Source organism: Leptodactylus fuscus, chromosome 6 (genome assembly GCF_031893055.1).
Source record: "Leptodactylus fuscus isolate aLepFus1 chromosome 6, aLepFus1.hap2, whole genome shotgun sequence".
Lineage (NCBI taxonomy): Eukaryota > Metazoa > Chordata > Amphibia > Anura > Leptodactylidae > Leptodactylus > Leptodactylus fuscus.
In genome coordinates this window covers 176981727-177006044 of record NC_134270.1, presented here as the reverse complement: position 1 = coordinate 177006044, position 24318 = coordinate 176981727, and the positions used below count along the sequence as shown (strand labels likewise).

The following is a 24318-nucleotide window of genomic DNA, read 5'->3' as shown; positions in this document are numbered from 1 at the left end:
GTACATTGTCCCCTTTTTAATGCTCTAATGTCTTTTTTACACTATTTAGAGACGAGAGAATCAAAGCTGGAAAAGTGGGATTTGTTCCAAATTTCAGGAAAAATTCAATTTGCTGCGAATTTGGATTTCCTCACGCTTTGTGGTAACCAACCACTTTTTTCCTAAAATGGCTGCTGTACTTGTTAGGATATGGGGCAAGGAACTATGGGAAGGTGGGATCACCCATAATGCCATGTGTATAGCCAATCAGCAGCCATCCAACCCTGTGATGTCACAGCCCTATAAATACCTTCTACCATCTTAGGTTCAGGCACTTTACATGGTACTTAGTGCAGGGAGAGACGTCAGCAGGTGCTAGGGAAAGTGGGATAAAAAAACAAAACTGCAGTTATTTGTTCATTTACGTATTTGATCTAACAGTATGTCAGACAGAGTAGCAACAGGCCCTGCACAGGGGAGGGTCAAAGGTCACAACAAAGTAGGGGGAATGACAGCATGGTCAGCTCCCAGTGTCAGCTAGCAGTTGTGTCTTGACCAGCAACCTATCGGTTTTAGAATGGGTGACTTGGTCATCCACTTCATTCCAAGTCACATAAGACACCCCCCCCCCCATCCAAGAGTTGGTGGGCTCCTCAGACACAGCCCTTTCTTGGCATGGCCCTGGACAAGGCCTGGAAGTAGGCCCTGTGCCCTCACCTGTCCTTAACCTGCCTCTGTTCTTTTTCTGTTCCTTCAGCCAGAAAATGGGGGCTTATATCCACTATACAGTGAGGATGAGCTACTAGAGAACAGTCAGCAGCTAGTGCCCAGCCAAGATATGAAGGAGACATCCGGTGCTTGGTCTAGTAGGTGGGCAAGTAGTGATGAGGAGAGTGGCCTGAGAGCTGGTGTTACACATGTAAAATTACATGCCTGGACTACCCCTTAGAGACCATTAAGGAGGACATCAGTGACTTGTAGACAGTACTCGATGATGTAGCTGATCGCAATTGGGAGCCGGGTGATAAGGGGCTTCATCATCATTGGGAGAAGAGAATGGCAGCTTGCACATGAGGCAGCGGCAAAGCCAGCAAGTCAGTAGCATGCCTGGGAGTCAGCAGGGTAGCAGCAGAGGGAGGTTGGGAGCCAAACATGCCCGGGGTAGACCACCTGCTTCGCAGGTGCCTACTTGTCCGAAAAGAAAAAAAATATATATTCAGTCCTTGGGAAAAAAACAAAACAAAGTATACAAAAGCTGGGGACTTGCTAAGGGAGTTCCCACTGTGACCTACAGTAGTAGTAGAGTGTCTGCAAATCTCATGCATAGGTCTAACCTATGGCTTTTAACTTTGCGATGGTTGAAAAATGCAGGGGAACTGCAAAGAATCCACAAAAAAGACTCAATTTTGGATTGTAATAGCTGGTTAAGGGTCCATTCACACGGAGGAAAATGGTGAGGAATTTGGTGTGAAATTTCAGCGCTGAAAAAAAGCCTCCCATTGACTTCAATGAGTTCCTTTTTCTGCTAGCACTTTATAGCTGCGGGTCGTTCCATGGGGCTTTAGCCTAAAGGTGTTTCTGTGTCAAAGCAATCTACAAGTAACTCCCTAACTAAATGGAGACAAGGCAATGATTGAGAATTATTCTCATAAAAAAAGAAGCCTCTGTTCATAGCAATAATAATATCATTTACGGTAATTTATTTTAGTTGTATAGTATCTTTATGCTTTCTATACAGAGGCAATCTATAAAAATACATATGCCATGCCAAAAGCTTTTCACGCAAACCTAGCAACACCAACTCAATGGGATATTGGAACCTTCTACTGAGATGTATATTGTTTATTCCTCCTGATAAATACACACAATGGAAGGTTTGAATATAGATACAGTACATTTCTATCTAAGATTACTTCTTGTGAGCTACAATGAATATCATAGCCTTATAGTCAGTAAGATCACTCACAGCTGTTCTCTTATGGACCTTACACTCATCTATTATAAAACCTCCTGCTTCCAGAGCTTTCCTGGCAAAATTTTCATCATATGTGAAACCATGGAACTTGTCTCTCCCAACCGTGTAATATGTTATACCTAAACAACCAAGTAATATGAAGTGTCCTCCAGGTTTCAGCAATCTTGAGAACTTCCTGAGATATCTGATGTAGTCTAGAGATGAGCGAACACTAAAATGTTCGAGGTTCGAAATTCGATTCGAACAGCCGCTCACTGTTCGAGTGTTCGAATGGGTTTCGAACCCCATTATAGTCTATGGGGAACATAAACTCGTTAAGGGGGAAACCCAAATTCGTGTCTGGAGGGTCACCAAGTCCACTATGACACCCCAGGAAATGATACCAACACCCTGGAATGACACTGGGACAGCAGGGGAAGCATGTCTGGGGGCATAAAAGTCACTTTATTTCATGGAAATCCCTGTCAGTTTGCGATTTTCGCAAGCTAACTTTTCCCCATAGAAATGCATTGGCCAGTGCTGATTGGCCAGAGTACGGAACTCGACCAATCAGCGCTGGCTCTGCTGGAGGAGGCGGAGTCTAAGATAGCTCCACACCAGTCTCCATTCAGGTCCGACCTTAGACTCCGCCTCCTCCGGCAGAGCCAGCGCTGATTGGCCGAAGGCTGGCCAATGCATTCCTATGCGAATGCAGACTTAGCAGTGCTGAGTCAGTTTTGCTCAACTACACATCTGATGCACACTCGGCACTGCTACATCAGATGTAGCAATCTGATGTAGCAGAGCCGAGGGTGCACTAGAACCCCTGTGCAAACTCAGTTCACGCTAATAGAATGCATTGGCCAGCGCTGATTGGCCAATGCATTCTATTAGCCCGATGAAGTAGAGCTGAATGTGTGTGCTAAGCACACACATTCAGCACTGCTTCATCAAGCCAATACAATGCATTAGCCAGTGCTGATTGGCCAGAGTACGGAATTCGGCCAATCAGCGCTGGCTCTGCTGGAGGAGGCGGAGTCTAAGATCGCTCCACACCAGTCTCCATTCAGGTCCGACCTTAGACTCCGCCTCCTCCGGAAGAGCCAGCGCTGATTGGCCGAAGGCTGGCCAATGCATTCCTATGCGAATGCAGACTTAGCAGTGCTGAGTCAGTTTTGCTCAACTACACATCTGATGCACACTCGGCACTGCTACATCAGATGTAGCAATCTGATGTAGCAGAGCCGAGGGTGCACTAGAACCCCTGTGCAAACTCAGTTCACGCTAATAGAATGCATTGGCCAGCGCTGATTGGCCAATGCATTCTATTAGCCCGATGAAGTAGAGCTGAATGTGTGTGCTAAGCACACACATTCAGCACTGCTTCATCAAGCCAATACAATGCATTAGCCAGTGCTGATTGGCCAGAGTACGGAATTCGGCCAATCAGCGCTGGCTCTGCTGGAGGAGGCGGAGTCTAAGGTCGGACCTGAATGGAGACTGGTGTGGAGCGATCTTAGACTCCGCCTCCTCCAGCAGAGCCAGCGCTGATTGGCCGAATTCCGTACTCTGGCCAATCAGCACTGGCTAATGCATTGTATTGGCGTGATGAAGCAGTGCTGAATGTGTGTGCTTAGCACACACATTCAGCTCTACTTCATCGGGCTAATAGAATGCATTGGCCAGCGCTGATTGGCCGAATTCCGTACTCTGGCCAATCAGTGCTGGCCAATGCATTCTATTAGCTTGATGAAGCAGAGTGTGCACAAGGGTTCAAGCGCACCCTCGGCTCTGATGTAGCAGAGCCGAGGCTGCACAAGGGTTCAAGCGCACCCTCGGCTCTGATGTAGGAGAGCCGAGGGTGCACTTGAACCCTTGTGCAGCCTCGGCTCTGCTACATCAGAGCCGAGGGTGCGCTTGAACCCTTGTGCACACTCTGCTTCATCAAGCTAATAGAATGCATTGGCCAGCGCTGATTGGCCAATGTATTCTATTAGCCTGATGAAGTAGAGCTGAATGTGTGTGCTAAGCACACACATTCAGCTCTACTTCATCGGGCTAATAGAATGCATTGGCCAGCGCTGATTGGCCAGAGTACGGAACTCGACCAATCAGCGCTGGCTCTGCTGGAGGAGGCGGAGTCTAAGATCGCTCCACACCAGTCTCCATTCAGGTCCGACCTTAGACTCCGCCTCCTCCAGCAGAGCCAGCGCTGATTGGCCGAATTCCGTACTCTGGCCAATCAGCACTGGCTAATGCATTGTATTGGCGTGATGAAGCAGTGCTGAATGTGTGTGCTTAGCACACACATTCAGCTCTACTTCATCGGGCTAATAGAATGCATTGGCCAATCAGCGCTGGCCAATGCATTCTATTAGCGTGAACTGAGTTTGCACAGGGGTTCTAGTGCACCCTCGGCTCTGCTACATCAGATTGCTACATCTGATGTAGCAGTGCCGAGTGTGCATCAGATGTGTAGTTGAGCAAAACTGACTCAGCACTGCTAAGTCTCTGCATTCGCATAGGAATGCATTGGCCAGCCTTCGGCCAATCAGCGCTGGCTCTGCCGGAGGAGGCGGAGTCTAAGGTCGGACCTGAATGGAGACTGGTGTGGAGCGATCTTAGACTCCGCCTCCTCCAGCAGAGCCAGCGCTGATTGGTCGAGTTCCGTACTCTGGCCAATCAGCGCTGGCCAATGCATTCTATTAGCCCGATGAAGTAGAGCTGAATGTGTGTGCTTAGCACACACATTCAGCTCTACTTCATCGGGCTAATAGAATACATTGGCCAATCAGCGCTGGCCAATGCATTCTATTAGCTTGATGAAGCAGAGTGTGCACAAGGGTTCAAGCGCACCCTCGGCTCTGATGTAGCAGAGCTGAGGGTGCACAAGGGTTCAAGTGCACCCTCGGCTCTCCTACATCAGAGCCGAGGGTGCGCTTGAACCCTTGTGCAGCCTCGGCTCTGCTACATCAGAGCCGAGGGTGCGCTTGAACCCTTGTGCACACTCTGCTTCATCAAGCTAATAGAATGCATTGGCCAGCACTGATTGGCCAGAGTACGGAATTCGGCCAATCAGCGCTGGCCAATGCATCCCTATGGGAAAAAGTTTATCTCACAAAAATCACAATTACACACCCGATAGAGCCCCAAAAAGTTATTTTTAATAACATTCCCCCCTAAATAAAGGTTATCCCTAGCTATCCCTGCCTGTACAGCTATCCCTGTCTCATAGTCACAAAGTTCACATTCTCATATGACCCGGATTTGAAATCCACTATTCGTCTAAAATGGAGGTCACCTGATTTCGGCAGCCAATGACTTTTTCCAATTTTTTTCAATGCCCCCAGTGTCGTAGTTCCTGTCCCACCTCCCCTGCGCTGTTATTGGTGCAAAAAAGGCGCCAGGGAAGGTGGGAGGGGAATCGAATTTTGGCGCACTTTACCACGTGGTGTTCGATTCGATTCGAACATGGCGAACACCCTGATATCCGATCGAACATGTGTTCGATAGAACACTGTTCGCTCATCTCTAATGTAGTCATCTTGGTCTTTGCTGATACCATCTAACAGCCAAGCACTGATGATACAATCGGCTGGAGGTAAAACTATCGGCTCGGTCATATTCTCTTTTTGGAGATCACATTTCACAACATGTTGTATTGCTGACCTTGCTTTTAGTTCTTTATCCTCTGACTGGTGACTGAAAAAAATAGAAAAAGAAGTGAAGAAAGTGATTGTCCCCCAGTCATCATCAATAGGGCAAGATAAAAGCTCTGGATTATGGGCTTCTAAATACTGGTAGAGAGTAGGGTTGAGCCGATCTTGAGATTTCAGGATCGTTTTTAAAATCCAATTTCCGATCATTTTCCATTTGATCCTGATCCCAATTCCATTCCTAATGCAAGTCAATGGGATTTTTTTTAAATGATCGAAGATCAGATTTTAAAAACGATCCTATTCACTACACAGTATGGAGTCCGAAAGTTGAACGCTTCAATTTTTGGATTTCACGTTGTGTAGTGATTAAAAAAAAAAAATCCACTGGCTACTTATTCCTCTAGGTGTCTGCTTACCTGCAGAGATCCGCTGCCGCACCCGTTCTTCTTGCTCCTCTTCTATCTCATTCACATGCCTTCAGAGCGCTGTGCGCGCCCCCCGCCTCCCTAGGCTAGTGTTACTGATGCTGGGAGTAGGTGGGGCTTGTTGTGGTTTAGGAGAGTGTGGGCGGGTACAGGGCAGGGAGACGTGAGTGATGCACTCCCCTCCCAGTACCCACCCACACTCTCCTAAGCCACAAGCCCCGCCTTCTCCCAGCATCTCTATACTAGCCTAGGGAGGCGAGGGCGCGCACAGCGCTCTGAAGACATGTGAATGAGAGAGAAGAGGAGCAAGAAGAATGGGGAGTGGCAATGGATCTGTGCAGGTAAGTTGAGAGATCGAGATCGGAATTCCGTTCCTGATATTGTTTAGGCGGAATCGGAACCCGATCTTGATCGTGAAATTTACTGGATCGCCGATCAAGATCCGATTTTTTCCGATCCCGATCGCTCAACCCTAGTACAGAGGCTTGAATTTGGCACAGCTAAGTGTCCAGCTCGAACTGAGCCTTTCCAACAGAACTCAAAATTCTACAGATCACAATATCATGAGGCTATTAAAGGAGTTGTGCAAAATTCCTTAATAAAGACCTATTCTTAAAGAGGATTTGTTTCCTGTATGACATAGTCATGTGTTTCTTCTTTATTTTTCCTGTGCGATATTTAATGCTGACCATTTTAGTTAATCTCAGATGAATCCCCATTTATTTAGATTCCTGAAAAAACATATCATTTGGAATATTCGGGTCGGACCTGGCTCATAACAGATCAGTTCAACCATTTCTAGTAGACACTGTATAAGTTAAACCACACTCTGTTATTGTCAATGAGAAAATTGTTTATCCCCTTGAAAGGTTCACTCCCAGTTTTGTCACTACCTGTAGTCCACAAATCATCCTGATTCCCCCAGGCTAATGTCTTTGTGGTCCCTGTATGGGGCCCCATCATTTCTGATTGCAGCCCTGCATGTGTAATATATCTATAATCAAACAAAGTCCTGGTTCAGGTATGTATAAACATCGGGTGGTTATTTCATCATGATATTACTGCACAACACCATCTGTCTACAAAGACACACATTAGGATAATATCTAGGGTGAGCTGGGTGTTCACAGGTAGAAAATAAACTGCCTAAAGATTCCCTAGATATGTGTCCCTATGTTCTCTATGACAATGACAGTGGGTTTTCCTTAATAGCTTGACAAATACTTCACCTTTTTCCTTCTATGTCCACATGAAGTTTTGCAGCATGTCCCCAATGAAAGGCTCCGGTACGTTTGTCCACCCATCTTTTCAGCTCCAGGATACATCTGTCTTGTACCTTCAGCACTATGATGTCCTTGAAAAACTCACAAGCTGCAAATAGATGATGAATCTGGGAACCAAAACTGATGTCAAACAAGATGTCTCCTTTAATATGACCTGTAGAAAAATGCAAATATTGATATATATAATATATATCCCAGAAAAAAGGAATGAGGGCACCACTACGATTGTACTACTGTGTGTGATGTACATCTAGAATTATATAGGTTTACTTACACATACAGAGCAGAGTAAAAAAAAACAAAAAAAAAACCATGAGATTCCTAAGTGGTTTTTTTAATATTTATAATATTTATTTAAGATTTGCACAGTGCAGTATATTGGGTGAATAATAGAGATGAACAAGTAGTGAAATATTCGATATTCGTTTCGAGTAGAGCCTCAGTATTCAACTAGTATGTTTAACTCCTTTCCAGCCTCCCCTGTAATAGTACAAGGTAGTTGGGTATTTAAATATTGCTATGTCCGCCAAGTCTTTGCTGTATTATACAACAAAGACCTCACACTAATGCCCACGATCAGTGCTCGCACTCATTGTGGGCATTAAGGCCCACGGCACCTCAGTAAAAGTTGGACATGGATTCAGCGCCAAAATCCTCACCAAAAAAACCTAATAGGATCCTTGACATTTGAATACCACTTTAACTCCCATTCAAGTAAATGAGAGCGGATCTCTAGTAAACTGGTTTTGTTAGGGAATTGCTAGGACAGCTGTTGGACCCTGGGATGGGACACAAGAGACAGTGAGCCCTAAGCTGAAGCCCCCAACTGTCCCTTCCTATTGCCAGCCCCTATCCTACGTAATAGGCAGCAACCACGAAGACGTTCCCTTCCTGTATAGGTGAGACACAAAACGCAGACAAGACGGACAACAACAAAGAGAGATCAGCTAGACAAGGGTCAGTAACAGTCGAGCAATGCAGTGCCAAATTGGAGTCCAAAGAATAATCAGTGAGGAAAGCCAAAGGTCAAGGATAAGAATGCAAGCAAGAATAGTGACAGTAAGGAGCAGGTACGCACACAGCAATATCAAGCATAGGTGTGAATGGGAGCCAAGATAAAATAGGGGATACCTTTTTGACATTATCAATGAGTTTTCTTGATTTCTGGAGACTACATAGGGGGAAACGATTCTACTAAACCCTAATGTCCTAGATTTTACATTATACTCAATGACCAAGGCTTTACTCTGATCCGTTTAGCTGTTATCCGTTTAGCTGACACCTGTGGTTGCCCCTTCTGGTCTTCCATGTCTCAAAAAATGTTTGCACAATTTGTATGCAGCTATTTACAATTATTTAACCCCTTCACGGTCTGCAGTGTAGTATTATGACATGCTCAGAGTATATTTAAAGGAATTATATCATTATAATCCCATTTTTTTTTATATTAACACATAGGAAAAGCCTTAAAAAAGGCTATTCTCCTATTTTTCGAAGTCTTCTCCGCGATGCCATTTCGGTGATATTTCTGGTTTTCTGCGGTTTGCAAATGACTTTTCTCAAACAGGACTGGAGGCAATTTTTTATGTATGTCAAATTGGTGTCAACTAAAAGTACAACTTGTCATCCAATGAAGAAGACCTCATATGGCTATTGCAACAGAAACAAAGAAAATATGAAAAAAGTCACCAAGTATAAACTACCATGACTGTTTAATGCGTTAAAATGAATTAACCATAAACAATCCAGATACATACCTTCTGTGAAAACATTTGTAAGGCTTTTAATGGGAAACATCAAGATGTCCTCTCCAAAGACCATGTCAGGTTTATCTGATACATAGTGCTCCAGAAATTGTCTGGAATCATGGCCGTGTATGTGATAGCGCTTGTAAGTACTGGGATCCATCGTGTAGTCTTGTGGTACAGATGATGCGATATCTCCCAGACTGGTCTGTATATAGAAGTACTTGACATCTCTGTAGATTAATATGATCATTAGAATTATTTATCACATCATGTGTTATTATATTCATGAGCCAGTCATGAGGAGAGAAAGTCACATGGAAAAAAAAAAAAAAGATCTTTACTCAAGCAAATCAGTTTTTTTTTTGTTAACACTAGAGATGAGCGAACAGTAAAATATTCGATATTCGTTTCGAATAGCCGCTCAATATTTGACTATTCGAATGAATATCAAACCCCATTATAGTCTATGGGAGAAAATGCTTAGTTTCAGGGGATCCCACCATTCGACTCAGGAGGGTCACCAAGTCCACTATCACACCCCAGGAAATGATGCCAACACCTCTGTAATGCAACTGGGACAGCAGGGGAAGCATGTCTGGGGGCATCTAACATGCCCAAGTCACTTTATTACGTCGAGATCCCTGTCAGCTTGCGATATGCGCGAGCTGACTTTTTCCCATAGGAATGCATTGACCAGTGTTGATTGGCCAGTGTACAGAATTCGGCCAATCAATGCTGGTTCTGATGGAGGAGGCGGAGTCCAAGATCTATCCACGACAGTTTCCATTGTGGTCCGATCTCAGATGTAGCAGTGCTGAGCACACACAGAGATGCAGCAGAGCTGAGTGTGCAGTATGGTTCAACGCACACTCAGCTCTGCTGCATCTATGAACTGACACTATTACTATTGAATTCTAACACTAATCTACCCATGTAATTTCTTGATTCTCTAAGTTCTCCTAGTTTTCTAACTATTACTGAAATTCTTTTTGCTTTCTCAGAACTGTTCTATAACCTAGGATGCAGTGAGAGGCTTCACAGGTCTATTTGCATGTCCATCATTTAGAGCAACTAAAGACTGATCAAAAATGTCAAAGCTTTTATACTCCATTTGACATCAGCACTGTAAGGTCCACTTACCTACCCACTGTCTATTGACTTAAAAGCTGTTAGGTGCTGCTACAACTTATTGTACTTATTGTACTCTCTATCTTTCTTGGTCAAACATGTAGCTGTAACCATTGTCTCGTAACACCTCAAAATCCACCTCAAAATCAGCCTCCAAAAAGATATAACTCTATTGGGAGGCTTTTTTGGAGTGCCAAAAAACTCCACGTGCCCTGACCCTTAAAAATTTATCTCTCTACCACAATTTTAGCAGGAAATATAGAAGAGACACGGGTATCTGGCTGTGTGATGTCCTAGCATAGTTAGAAGCTTTCTTGGGCTTAAAACTATCACTATATCCCTGTCTATAGCCTCTCACCTCTACCAGGTTAGTCTTCTCTACACCGGGCTGAAGAGATGCAAACACATCGAAACGGCCATCCTCAGTTGAGATACTGAACCTGGTAAAATCCCAGCATCATTGCAAACACAAGGCCTCTGGTAGGTTCGGCATGATGTTAAAGGGAGCACTCCCCTATAGGAGTGCATGGCTGAGGTTCTGTCTTCCTAATTACATCATGGAAGAGACTTGCACATCCTCAGCTAGTGCCCTCTATTGGTTTGCACATACTTAGGCACTGTCTTCCTAATTACATCATGGAAACACATTTGCATATTCTTCCCATATATGCCTTGAAGAGTGAAGTAATATGGAGAAAGGAAGCAGTGATGACAGCACACTCAAGTCAAATAAAAACGTGATTGAAGTTTATTGGAAGAAATAGCACAACGCAAGCAGTCAAACCGTGATTCGTGTTCTAAAAAAGCCCTTCCTCAATTGCATGAACTTGTTGCCAGGGAGTGTCAGCATCTGAAGGGTGAAGTAGGATTTTAATTTCGGAGTCAATTTTCGGGGGATGTTCACTGTTCTGTTATCTCAGGGGTTCTCCAAATGTGATATGGGGCATAAAACTGATTCTTTATGGGGATTTTTTACTGGTTTCTAATGTATCAGCCCTCATTACAGGAGGAATACAGACTCCTTTAGAGCCCAGGAATTGATCCTCTTACTGCATCAAAGTCACCACTCTTGCACATGTGTAGTATACTTTCTATACTTTCTGTCCTTGGTTTGTATGAGTGTACTGTGCAAGCATTATTTTTACAGGCTGCTCTGGATCAAGAAGTGAAGAAGCTTCAATGGCACGACAGTCAACATATAATGTGCTTATGCAGGATCTTTCAGATGGAATGGTGATGTCAGCACAATGCTGCCAGTATGGCACAATGGGCACAGTTTGGATGTCAGGATGTACCATCATTACTAGAGATGAGTGAGTAGTACTCGATTGAGTAGGTATTCGATCAAATACTACGGTATTCGAAATACTCGTACTCGATCGAGTACCACTCGCTGTTCAAATGTAAAAGTTCGATGCAGAACCAGCATTGATTGGCAGAATGCTATACAGTTGGCCAATCAACGCTGGTTCTTCTCTTACCTTTAGAAGTCTTCTACGTGCAGCTTCCCCGCGGCGTCTTCCGGCTCTTCATTCACTCTGCCAGGCATCGCTTGTAGTGCGGGCATGCGCAGTCAGCTCTGCCCAGGCCCGATGCCTGGCAGAGTGAATTCAAAGCCAGAAGATGCCGCGGGGACACTGCACGGAGAAGACTGCTCGGAGGATCCAGCCCGACCCTCACTCGTGGACTTGGTAAATATAATTTGATCGAACGTTGCCTACCCCTGAAACGAGCATTTTCCCCCCATAGACTATAATAGGGTTCGATATTCGATTCGAGTAGTGGAATATTGAGGAGCTACTCGAAACAAATATCGAACCTCGGACATTTTACTGTTCGCTCATCGCTAATCATTACTAAATTCTCAGAGACTCCCTTTCAATGCAAAATGTACATCAAGGCAAGGTTCATAAATTTTGCAAGCTGCAAATGGTAAACATTGATCAAGTGACATCATCTCATCATCTGGTTCCTTATGATTTCTCTGTCAATAAGAACTATGAACGTTATTGTTTGTAGAAGTCATTTACAACAACCCGTGACTGTACATGAGGACCAGAAGAGGCATCAACCACTGACAGCAAAGTGTACTAACAATATACTGTGATAGAAAAGTACAGGACAAGGTTCATTGTATTTACCCGCTTAAAACCACATACATACACCTGATCATAAGCCACAGAAATAACTTTAATGACCAACGCTAAATAAGATTCAAATTAAGACTTAAATCCAACAGCAAAAAAAAAAACTTGTATCAATACATCAAGGAGAAAAAAAAATCTAATTAATGTTGACCGTTGCTGTAATTCTGGTTTACTGACCTAAGGCCATTTTTATGCTGAATGTAATTCTTCCTTAAGAAAACTCTACCACCTCTCCGAAAGTGCCACCAAAGTGTTAACAAGGACATTACGGTGAGAAAAAAACGTCACTTTTGTAGACTTGGAGAAAGATAACTTTGAAGCATTAGAGGGCATTCACACGGAGTAACGCGGCGTTGATTCTGACAAGGTCACTCGTGTATGAATCAGTGCTGCAAAACAGAATCCCATTGACTTCATTGGGTTCCATTTAATGCGCGTAACACACTAAAATCAATGGGAGACTTTTTAACCTATTGATTTCTATGTGCTACGCGGGTTACATGGAACCCATTGAAGTCAATGGGATTCTGTTTTGGAGTGCTGATCCTTACACGAGTTATCGTGCAAGAATCAGTGCCGCGTTACATCGTGTGAATGCCCCCTTAGGCTGAGTTCACACGGGGTTTCTTGGTCAGGATTTTGAGGCTGTATTCACCTCAAAATCCTGACCAAAAAGACGGCTCCCATTGAAATCAACGGGAGCCACTCATGAGCTTTTTCTGGGAGCCGGATCCCATTTCCACTCCGGATTAGGCCCAATGAATGGGCCTATTCGGGAGGAGGGAGTATCTTCAGGCTGAATCACGAGGAGAAATGGCCTGAAGAATGAGCATCTCGCTTCTTTTTCCGGGAGCTGGAACAAACCGGCTCCCGGAAAAATCACCTGACCGGCTCCCATTGATTTCAATGGAAGCTGTCCTTTTGGTCAGGATTTTGAGGCCTCAAAGTCCTGACCAAAAAAACTCTGTGTGAACTTACCCTAATACATTTAGCACAACCCCTTGGGCAATGAGAGTTGATTCATTCCAACATTTTGATGACACAGTGTTACGGTTCTGTGTATATAAATAAAATAATTTTTAAACAACAGAACCTCTGGGCTGCAAGGCACTGCAGCGAGGTCCACAGGCCCTATGATGGGCGGCCGTCTGCCTGAGCGCAACAATATGGCAGTACAGCACAGTGTGCACAAGGAGCAACACACAAACGCCAGTTAAGTTCACTGAGCGGAAGCGACGGTGCAGCTCCGAATGTGTACAGGGTGCAACTAAAACCTCCCAGTTAAACTCACTGGCCAGGTGCACCTGTACTGCAGAAGTAACAAGGCCGCCAAGGGTTAACGCCACCCCTGGTCAGCAACACAAATGTTCCTGCAACAGCTAGGAGTTTAAACACTGAACTGTGACAGTGCAGTAAGGCTATCTCCTGAGACCAACCTGCTGCAACTCTACAGGCTGGAACAGTCTCTACTGCTCCTAGCCTTGGTGTAGAGCTGACAGAAATTCAGGATTTACCAGTCCTAACTACCCAGTACCCAGATAACAGCAGAGGAACCCCACACTGAGGCCTAGTCTGGAATCCTGCCTGGACACTGGAGCCTTTCCCTGCAACAACTGTCATTCAGTCTTTCAGATACAAAGTGTGAGCGCCGGGTGGGCGTCGGCTCACACTTTTTAAAGGGGAGTCCCCGCCCAACAGGGCGGTGGCTATGACCTCACTGCTCATGCTCAGTAGGCAAGAAGTGGCACTTAGCCTGTGAGTGACTCCAATAGGCCTGAGCATGCTCAGTGGGCCGAAATCTGGACTTACACTCCAGACACCTCACTACATGAGGCCGAGGGCGAGGGTTAGATTGACCCGCAGGTGGCGCTGTGCGCTGAGAGTGGACCCTGCGGGACCCAATCCTAACACACAGCTTCCTTTTGTAGTCCTCGTTGTGTCTGCATGTGCCACCTGTTCATTCTGCCCTACATCCGTAAAAAAAGCAGAGTGATGAGCATCACTTGGAGGACTTGGATGAAGGGCAGGTTGAAGAGACTGCACATGCACAGCGGCTCATACTCCCCGAGGACTACAAGGGCATTTGTAGTTTTATTTTCTTGACCTCCATGGGACAGTGAAACATAACTAAGGCATGCTTTTTATTCATGTTACCACATCTATAGTACTAAGGTGGCAGTTTAAAGTACAGTAGTTGGCGGAGGTGATAAATTCTTAATGATAAGTAATATTATAGAGGAAGCCATGTTGTCATGTTTTATTATTACATCCCATTTTAGAATCTTAATCATAAGACCTTATCTTTTAGCGTACAACAAAGCATTGTCTGTTTTTTCTATGCAATGGCACCATGCAGCAAGACATATATTCTGTTGTATACTTTTCATCTAAGCCTAGGGCCATTTATTCAGTGCCAAGTGGATGTTGGAACCTTCTATTGGAAATGTACATTGTTTTGTTTTTTATACTCTTAATGGAGGCTTGAGTATACACTCACCGGCCACTTTATTAGGTACACCTGTCCAACTGCTCGTTAACACTTAATTTCTAATCAGCCAATCACATGGCAGCAACTCAGTGCATTTAGGCATGTAGACATGGTCAAGACAATCTCCTGCAGTTCAAACCGAGCATCAGTATGGGGAAGAAAGGTGATTTGAGTGCCTTTGAACGTGGCATGGTTGTTGGTGCCAGAAGGGCTGGTCTGAGTATTTCAGAAACTGCTGATCTACTGGGATTTTCACTCACAACCATCTCTCGGGTTTACAGAGAATGGTCCGAAAAAGAAAAAACATCCAGTGAGCGGCAGTTCTGTGGGCGGAAATGCGTTGTTGATGCCAGAGGTCAGAGGAGAATGGCCAGACTGGTTCGAGCTGATAGAAAGGCAACAGTGACTCAAATAGCCACCCGTTACAACCAAGGTAGCCAGAAGAGCATCTCTGAACGCACAGTACGTCGAACTTTGAGGCAGATGGGCTACAGCAGCAGAAGAACACACCGGGTGCCACTCCTTTCAGCTAAGAACAGGAAACTGAGGCTACAATTTGCACAAGCTCATCGAAATTGGACAATTGAAGATTGGAAAAATGTTGCCTGGTCTGATGAGTCTCGATTTCTGCTGCGACATTCGGATGGTAGGGTCAGAATTTGGCGTCAACAACATGAAAGCATGGATCCATCCTGCCTTGTATCAACGGTTCAGGCAGGTGGTGGTGGTGTCATGGTGTGGGGAATATTTTCTTGGCACTCTTTGGGCCCCTTGGTACCAATTGAGCATCGTTGCAACACCAAAGCCTACCTGAGTATTGTTGCTGACCATGTCCATACCTTTATGACCACAATGTACCCAACATCTGATGGCTACTTTCAGCAGGATAATGCAATGCCATGTCATAAAGCTGGAATCATCTCAGACTGGTTTCTTGAACATGACAATGAGTTCACTGTACTCCAATGGCCTCCACAGTCACCAGATCTCAATCCAATAGAGGAGCATCTTTGGGATGTGGTGGAACGGGAGATTCGCATCATGGATGTGCAGCCGACAAATCTGTGGCAACTATGTGATGCCATCATGTCAATATGGACCAAAATCTCTGAGGAATGCTTCCAGCACCTTGTTGTATCTATGCCACGAAGAATTGAGGCAGTTCTGAAGGCAAAAGGGGGTCCAACCCGTTACTAGCATGGTGTACCTAATAAAGTGGCCGGTGAGTGTAATCTGACAAGAGTATAGTTAGGTCACTACATTTCTACCTAGAGGTTCTTCTTGTGAGCTACAATGAGTATGAGAGCCTTATAGTCAGTAAGGTCACTCACGGCTGTTCTCTTATGGACCTTACACTCATCTATTATAAAACCTTCTCCTTCTAGAGCTTTCTTGGCAAAATTCTCATCATAGCTGAACCAAGGAACTTGTCTTTCCCAACTATATAATATGTTACACTTAAATTCCCAATTAATATGAAATGTCCTCCAGGTTTCAGCAATCTTGAGAACTTCCTGAGATATCTGATGTAGTCATCTTGGCCTTTGCAGATAGCATCTAGAAGCCAAGCACTGATGATACAATCGGCTGGAAGTAAAACTATCGGCTCGGTCATATTCTCTTTCTCGAGGTCACATTTCACAACATGTTGCATTGATGATCTCACTTTTACTTCTTTGTCCTCTAACTGGTGATTGAAGAAATAGAAAAAAAAGTGAAAGAAGTGATTGTCCCCCAGTCATCATCGATAGGGCAAAATAACAGCTCAGTAGTTATCTCTAGGGCAGGCATGTCAAACTCAGGGTACCCCAAGGGACACATGAGTAACAAGAGGTTGTTGCAAGGACCGCACACAGCAGCTAATGGCTAGGGCCTAGGGGACTGATACCATGCATCGCAAAAATCTGGCATTTCTATTGCAGGCTACATAGAGTAGCCTACAATAGAAAGTATAGAATGACAGACTGAAGCCTCACAAGGCTCCCGGCTGCCATAAAAATGCACGCAGGCCCCGAATCTTGCTCCGGGTGCCTGCGATTGCCGGTAAAATGGCACCTCAGTTAAAGCTGGCAGACACCATTATTGTGTTGGAGTGCTGGGGAAGGGTTGGCGTGCTGGAGGGGGGGGGGGGGGTGCTGGGGAAGGGGGGGCTGGGGGAGGGGGGCTTCTGGATGTCTGGCCCTTCCTTGGGCCTGTGGACTGTTTTTTCCCACCCACTTGCAATTCTTGCACTTGGGGGTTAATAGGAGCACTACAGACTGTAATGCTCCAATTAACCCCCAAGTGAAAGAATTACAAGGTGGGTGGGAAAAAAAACAGTCCTCAAGCCCAAGGAAGGGCCAGACAGACATCAAAAAGCCCCCCCTCCGCCAGCACCCCAACCCTTCCCCAGCACTCCAACCCCCCCATCATCATAAATCTAGTATTTATCCCCTAGGATAGGGGTTAAATACTTGAAAAATCACAATTTCTTCTGCAGAAGCTTACCTGCTTCTGCTCTTCAGCCTGCGCAGCGGTCTTGTGAGACCGCGTAGGATACAAGCACACGTCGGGTGCAGGCCTGATTACGTGGCAAAGTCACCTGGCGTGTGGGGAGAAGGGGGCGGAGCAGAGGAAGGAGGGGGCGGAGCGGAGCAGGCAGGGAGACCTGCTCTCTGCGAAGGGTGAGGGGCAGCCGCTGGAGAAGTGCTGCGTCCAGCAGGGCCGCCCCAATCCACCACTCACTTTCCAAGTGCTGATTGTGAGTTTTGTACATCTGCGGCCCGCACAAAAGTCTCAAACTTTGGGGGCGGAGCCTGACGTCGAACTGCGATGGACGCCTAGCCTGCAAGCTCTGTCGCAAGTGTCCGTTTACTAGCCTTTTTACAGCGTTCACCAGCCCTGAAGATGGTCAAGGTGGGGAGAGACAAGTCTCTAGACTCCCAGGAGGCGAAAGGGCTGCTTCCACACCAGGCAGCCATGCACAAATTTCTTAAAAAGCAACTCTTTAGCCCGGCCAGGACTTCCACAAAAATGGCGCCGGACGACGCTTCCAGCGTTACAGACGCAGCAATCGAGTCTGATGGCAAAGGCTCACTTCCAGATACCAATCCAGCGTTAATATCTAAAACTTACCTCCGTAAAGTCCTCAATCAGGCAGTGGCTCCTCTCGTGGCGGAGTTCGCGGAGTTCCGAGCAGAGCTCAAATCTACTACTCGCCGGGTGGATTATCTGGAGGAAGGACAAAATGAACTCATGCATGCATCGGAGTCTGTAATACACCGCATGGACTCTTATTCAGCTCATTTAAACAATACTTACCTCTTAGTAGAAGACTTGGAGAACAGGGCCCGTCGACGAAACTTTAGGATCCGTGGACTGCCTGAGACCTATCTCTCCGACTCACTAAGGTCAGTGGCGTCTTCCCTTATCTCTTCTCTAGTCGGGGAGGATAAGGCCGCTAAAGTCGCCATAGAGCGAATTCATTGTGCAGCTCGACCGAAACCTTCCCCTGATGAGCCTCCGAGGGATATAGTCTGTGCCCTTTTCTCCTCGGCAGACACCTCCGATCTCCTAACGGCTGCCAGGACCCGGTCGGACTTGACCTATGATGGATGTCCTGTACAGCTTTTTCAGGACTTAGCTCAGTCGACCCTACAAAAAAGGAGGCTGTTCAAACCCTTGCTGGAGAAGCTTAGAGCGCAGAACATACCCTATGCATGGCTCTTCCCTTTTGGGATATCTATCTTAAAGGATGGTAAACGCTTTGCTATTCATCAGCCTGCGGACCTAGAACCCCTCTGGGACATCTTGGGAATACCTCCTGTTCACCTTCCTTCATGGATGCCGATACAGGACGAACCGATCCCTCTTCCATCCCTCCCTAGAGTGAGCCCGGAAGACCCACGCACCCCCCGTAGGATGAAGTCTCCGGGTGGCAAGAAATCCTCAACCAAACCTCCGATCGCTGCGCAGAAGCCTCGCTAGAGGGGTTACATGGATTGTCATTTCTGGACTCTGGGAAACGGTCCCTTCATTTTCTTACCTCCCCCCCCCCTCTAGCAACTAAACTCCTTTTCAACTCTCCTGAATGATCTCCTCTCCTCCTACCATGGCTCGCAGAAAGGAAGGACTTACTCTCGGGAAGAGGTATCAGAAGGATATGGACACCCCGGTAACATCCTTTATTTTATAGGGATTTATTCTGGGGACTGAGACAAGCATATAACCTTAACTTATTTGCACTTTTACCCAATATGGCGGGCTATGTGTTGTTGCTTTTGGGCGGGCTTCTTCCCGCCACTTTCTCTCCTTCTTCTACCCGCCCCCCCTCCCTCCCTCCCTTCCTTCCTTCCTTCCTTCCTTCCTTCCTTTCTCTTCCCGGGTTTTTTTCCTCACTGCTCCTGTCTCCTCCCATACCCCTCCCCCCCCCTCCTCCCTCCCCCTTTCCTCCCTCTCCCCCCCCCCTCCTCTAACTCCATATATGCTAATCTCAATCGGGTGCATAAGTCATCGCACCTGTCTCGCTTTCCTCTGTCTCAAATATACCTGACAATCTCCTCCCTTCATACTCACTCTCATTTAACCTCTCCCTTTCCATTTGGCACCAAGCATGTCTTACTAACTATGTATTCATGTTGTTGATATTGATATTGTAAACCTTCTTCATGCTGGGCGGACCCGACGAATTGAAACGCAGTATTCTACTTACTATACAATACTCTGCTGATATGTTACTTTGCTAAGACGCTTGAAATACATTGTCTGCCGCCTTACACTGCTCTTCATATAATGGAGTATCGGTCTATATTACCTTGAAACTGGCGTACTACAGTAATTCCAACCCTAGCCCTCATCCTATCTTCACTTCCCTCACCCCATTCACTTTATACGGTGATCCCCTCCTTCCTAATACGCACACCGCTCGCTGCCCCTATTTCCCCCTCCTCCTCCTCACTCCACATCCTGATCTAATCTGCCGCTCTTCCCCTCTCCGTCTCCCAGTTTCTAATGCGCGAATACTGACAATGCCTCTGCCAGTCTTCTTGTGTTGTTGCACTTATCTTGTTGGTATATTAGATTTCAGTTTCTATATGTATGACGCACACCGGTTACTACTTTATCTCGGTTCTTCGCCAGGTTAGGCAAATATTGAACATATATCTGAATGTTTATTATTAGAGATGAGCGAACAGTGTTCTATCGAACTCATGTTCGATCGGATATTAGGCTGTTCGGCATGTTCGAATCGAATCGAACACCGCGTGGTAAAGTGCGCCATTACTCGATTCCCCTCCCACCTTCCCTGGCGCCTTTTTTGCTCCAATAACAGCGCAGGGTAGGTGGGACAGGAACTACGACACCGGTGACGTTGAAAAAAGTAGGCAAAACCCATTGGCTGCCGAAAACATGTGACCTCTAATTTAAAAGAACAGCGCCGCCCAGGTTCGCGTCATTCTGAGCTTGCAATTCACCGGGGACGGAGGTTTCCGTCCAGTTAGCTAGGGCTTAGATTCTGGGTAGGCAGGGACAGGCTAGGATAGGAAGGAGAAGACAACCAACAGCTCTTATAAGAGCTAAATTCCAGGGAGAAGCTTGTCAGTGTAACGTGGCACTGACGGGCTCAATCGCCGCAACCCAGCTTTCCCAGGATCCTGAATGGAATACACTGTCAGTGTATTCCCGTATACCCGATATATACCCCGATACCCGTTCCAACGGTGTGCCCCCCCACCTTCACCCCAGAAATACCCTGCAAGTCCCCTAGCAATAGAATTGGGGCTATATACACCCACTATTTTTGCTACTGCCATATAGTGCCATTGTCTCACTGGGAATTCAAAGAATATATTGGGCTTACATATAACTTCAATTCCAGGGAGAAGTTTGTCAGTGTAACGTGGCACTGACGGGCTCAATCGCCGCAACCCAGCTTTCCCAGGATCCTGAATGGAACACACTGACAGTGTATTCCCGTATACCCCATATATACACCCCAAATCACCGTTCCAACGGTGTGCCCCCCCACCTTCACCTCAGAAATACCCTGCAAGTCCCCTAGCAATAGAATTGGGGCTATATACACCCACAATTTTTGCTACTGGTATATAGTGCCATTGTCTGACTGGGAATTCAAAGAATATATTGGGGTTATAAATACCCTCATTTCTTGCTACTGGTATATAGTGCCATTGTCTGACTGGGAATTCAAAGAATATATTGGGGTTATGTGCACCCACAATTTTTACTACTGGTATACAGTGCCATTGTCTGACTGGGAATTCAAAGAATATATTGGGGTTATAAATACCCTCATTTCTTGCTACTGGTATATAGTGCCATTGTCTGACTGGGAATTCAAAGAATATATTGGGGTTACGTGCACCCACAATTTTTACTACTGGTATACAGTGCCATTGTCTGACTGGGAATTCAAAGAATATATTGGGGTTATAAATACCCTCATTTCTTGCTACTGCCATATAGTGCCAGTTTCTGACTGGGAATTCAAAGAATATATTGGGGTTACGTGCACCCACAATTTTTACTACTGATATATAGTGCCATTGTCTGACTGGGAATTCAAAGAATATATTGGGGTTATAAATACCCTCATTTCTTGCTACTGCCATATAGTGCCAGTTTCTGACTGGGAATTCAAAGAATATATTGGGGTTACGTGCACCCACAATTTTTACTACTGGTATACAGTGCCATTGTCTGACTGGGAATTCAAAGAATATATTGGGGTTACGTGCACCCACAATTTTTACTACTGATATATAGTGCCATTGTCTGACTGGGAATTCAAAGAATATATTGGGGTTACGTGCACCCACAATTTTTACTACTGATATATAGTGCCATTGTCTGACTGGGAATTCAAAGAATATATTGGGGTTACGTGCACCCACAATTTTTACTACTGGTATACAGTGCCATTGTCTGACTGGGAATTCAAAGAATATATTGGGGTTACGTGCACCCACAATTTTTACTACTGGTATACAGTGCCATTGTCTGACTGGGAATTCAAAGAATATATTGGGGTTATAAATACCCTCATTTCTTGCTACTAGTATATAGTGCCATTGTCTGACTGGGAATTCAAAGAATATATTGGGGTTACGTGCACCCACAATTTTTACTACTGGTATACAGTGCCAGTTTCTGACTGGGAATTCAAAGAATATATTGGGGTTACAAATACCCTCATTTCTTGCTACTGCCATATAGTGCCAGTTTCTGACTGGTAATTCAAAGAATATATTGGGATTACGTGCACCCACAATTTTTACTACTGGTATACAGTGCCAGTTTCTGACTGGGAATTCAAAGAATATATTGGGGTTACAAATACCCTCATTTCTTGCTACTGCCATATAGTGCCAGTTTCTGACTGGTAATTCAAAGAATATATTGGGGTTACGTGCACCCACAATTTTTACTACTGGTATACAGTGCCATTGTCTGACTGGGAATTCAAAGAATATATTGGGGTTACGTGCACCCACAATTTTTACTACTGGTATACAGTGCCATTGTCTGACTGGGAATTCAAAGAATATATTGGGGTTACGTGCACCCACAATTTTTACTACTGGTATACAGTGCCATTGTCTGACTGGGAATTCAAAGAATATATTGGGGTTACGTGCACCCACAATTTTTACTACTGGTATACAGTGCCATTGTCTGACTGGGAATTCAAAGAATATATTGGGGTTACGTGCACCCACAATTTTTACTACTGGTATACAGTGCCAGTTTCTGACTGGGAATTCAAAGAATATATTGGGGTTACGTGCACCCACAATTTTTACTACTGGTATATAGTGCCAATTTCTAACTGGGAATTCAAAATGCGCAAGGCTCCCGGAAAGGGACGTGGACGAGGCCGTGGGCGAGGTCGGGGGAATGGTTCTGGGGAGCAAGGTAGCAGTGAAGCCACAGGGCGTCCCGTGCCTACTCCTGTGGGGCAGCAAGCATTGCGCCACTCCACAGTGCCAGGGTTGCTTGCCACATTAACTAAACTGCAGGGTACAAACCTTAGTAGGCCCGAGAACCAGGAACAGGTCTTGCAATGGCTGTCAGAGAACGCTTACAGCACATTGTCCAGCAGCCAGTCAGACTCTGCCTCCTCTCCTCCTATTACCCAACAGTCTTGTCCTCCTTCCTCCCAAAATTCCCAAGCTTCACAGAACAATAACCCCAAATGTCCCTGCTCCCCAGAGCTGTTCTCCGCTCCTTTCATTGTCCCTCAACCTGCCTCTCCACGTCACGATTCCACGAACCTAACAGAGGAGCATCTGTGTCCAGATGCTCAAACACTAGAGTCTCCTCCATCTCCGTTCGATTTGGTGGTGGATGACCAGCAACCCACCCTCATCGACGATGATGTGACGCAGTTGCCGTCAGGGCATCCAGTTGACCGGCGCATTGTGCGGGAGGAGGAGATGAGACAGGAGTTGGAAGAGGAAGTGGTGGATGATGAGGACACTGACCCGACCTGGACAGGGGGGATGTCAAGCGGGGAAAGTAGTGTGGATGTTGAGGCAAGTGCAGCACCAAAAAGGGTAGCTAGTGGCAGAGGCAGAGGTCAGCAGCTTAGGCGAAGCCAGGCCACACCCGGAATCTCCCAAGATGTTCCAGTTCGTACCCAGCCCCGAAAAACTCCCACCTCGAGGGCACGTTTCTCGATGGTGTGGAGTTTTTTCAAGGAATGCGCCGAGGACAGATATAGTGTTGTCTGCACAATTTGCCTCTCGAAATTGATTAGGGGCTCTGAGAAGAGCAACCTGTCCACCACTTCAATGCGCCGTCATTTGGAATCCAAGCACTGGAATCAGTGGCAGGCAGCAACGGCAGGACAAAGGCCGCCTGCCGTTCACGCCACTGCCACTGCCTCTGCCACTGCCTCTGCCTCTGCCACTGCCACTGCTGACTGTGCTGGCGATGCACTCCAGAGGACGAGCCAGGACACCACTTCATCTGCCTCCGCCACTTTGTTGACTTCTCCCTCATCCTCCCCTGTTCCTGTCTTATCTCCTTCTCCTGCACCATCAAAGGCACCATCAGGCGCTTCTTTTTAGGGATAGCATCCGATCCGTCACAGCTGGAGAGTAGGTCCACACATCTGTCCGCTTCACTGCGTTTAATGAAGGAGGAGGAGGAGGAGGAGGAGGAAGAAGAGTTGTCCGATGATGTGATGGTGATACTGGAGGCTTCCGGGCAACTTCGAATCGTCCCATTGTTGCAGCGCGGATGGGTAGACATGGAGGATGAGGAGGAAATGGAGATTGAACTTTCCGGTGGGGCCAGAGGAGTCATGCCAACTAACACTGTGGCAGACATGGCTGAGTTCATGTTGGGGTGCTTTACAACCGACAAGCGTATTGTCAAAATCATGGAGGACAACCAGTACTGGATCTTTGCTATCCTTGACCCCCGGTATAAAAACAACATCTCGTCTTTTATTCCGGTAGAGGGGAGGGCCAATCGCATCAATGCTTGCCACAGGCAATTGGT

General features: G+C 46.0%; 1 protein-coding gene across 1 annotated transcript; it reads right to left on the bottom strand.

Annotated features, from left to right (window-relative positions):
- Window positions 1–1888: 1888 nt before the first annotated feature.
- LOC142209039 (nicotinamide N-methyltransferase-like) lies at window positions 1889–9223 on the bottom strand. The gene is made up of 4 exons (XM_075277974.1): window positions 9058–9223; window positions 7247–7454; window positions 5470–5635; window positions 1889–2143 (listed from the first exon to the last, which is right to left on the bottom strand). The coding sequence occupies exons 1-4, from the start codon at window positions 9206–9208 to the stop codon at window positions 1889–1891; spliced, it is 780 nt and encodes a 259-aa protein (XP_075134075.1). The 5' UTR covers window positions 9209–9223.
- Window positions 9224–24318: the final 15095 nt, after the last annotated feature.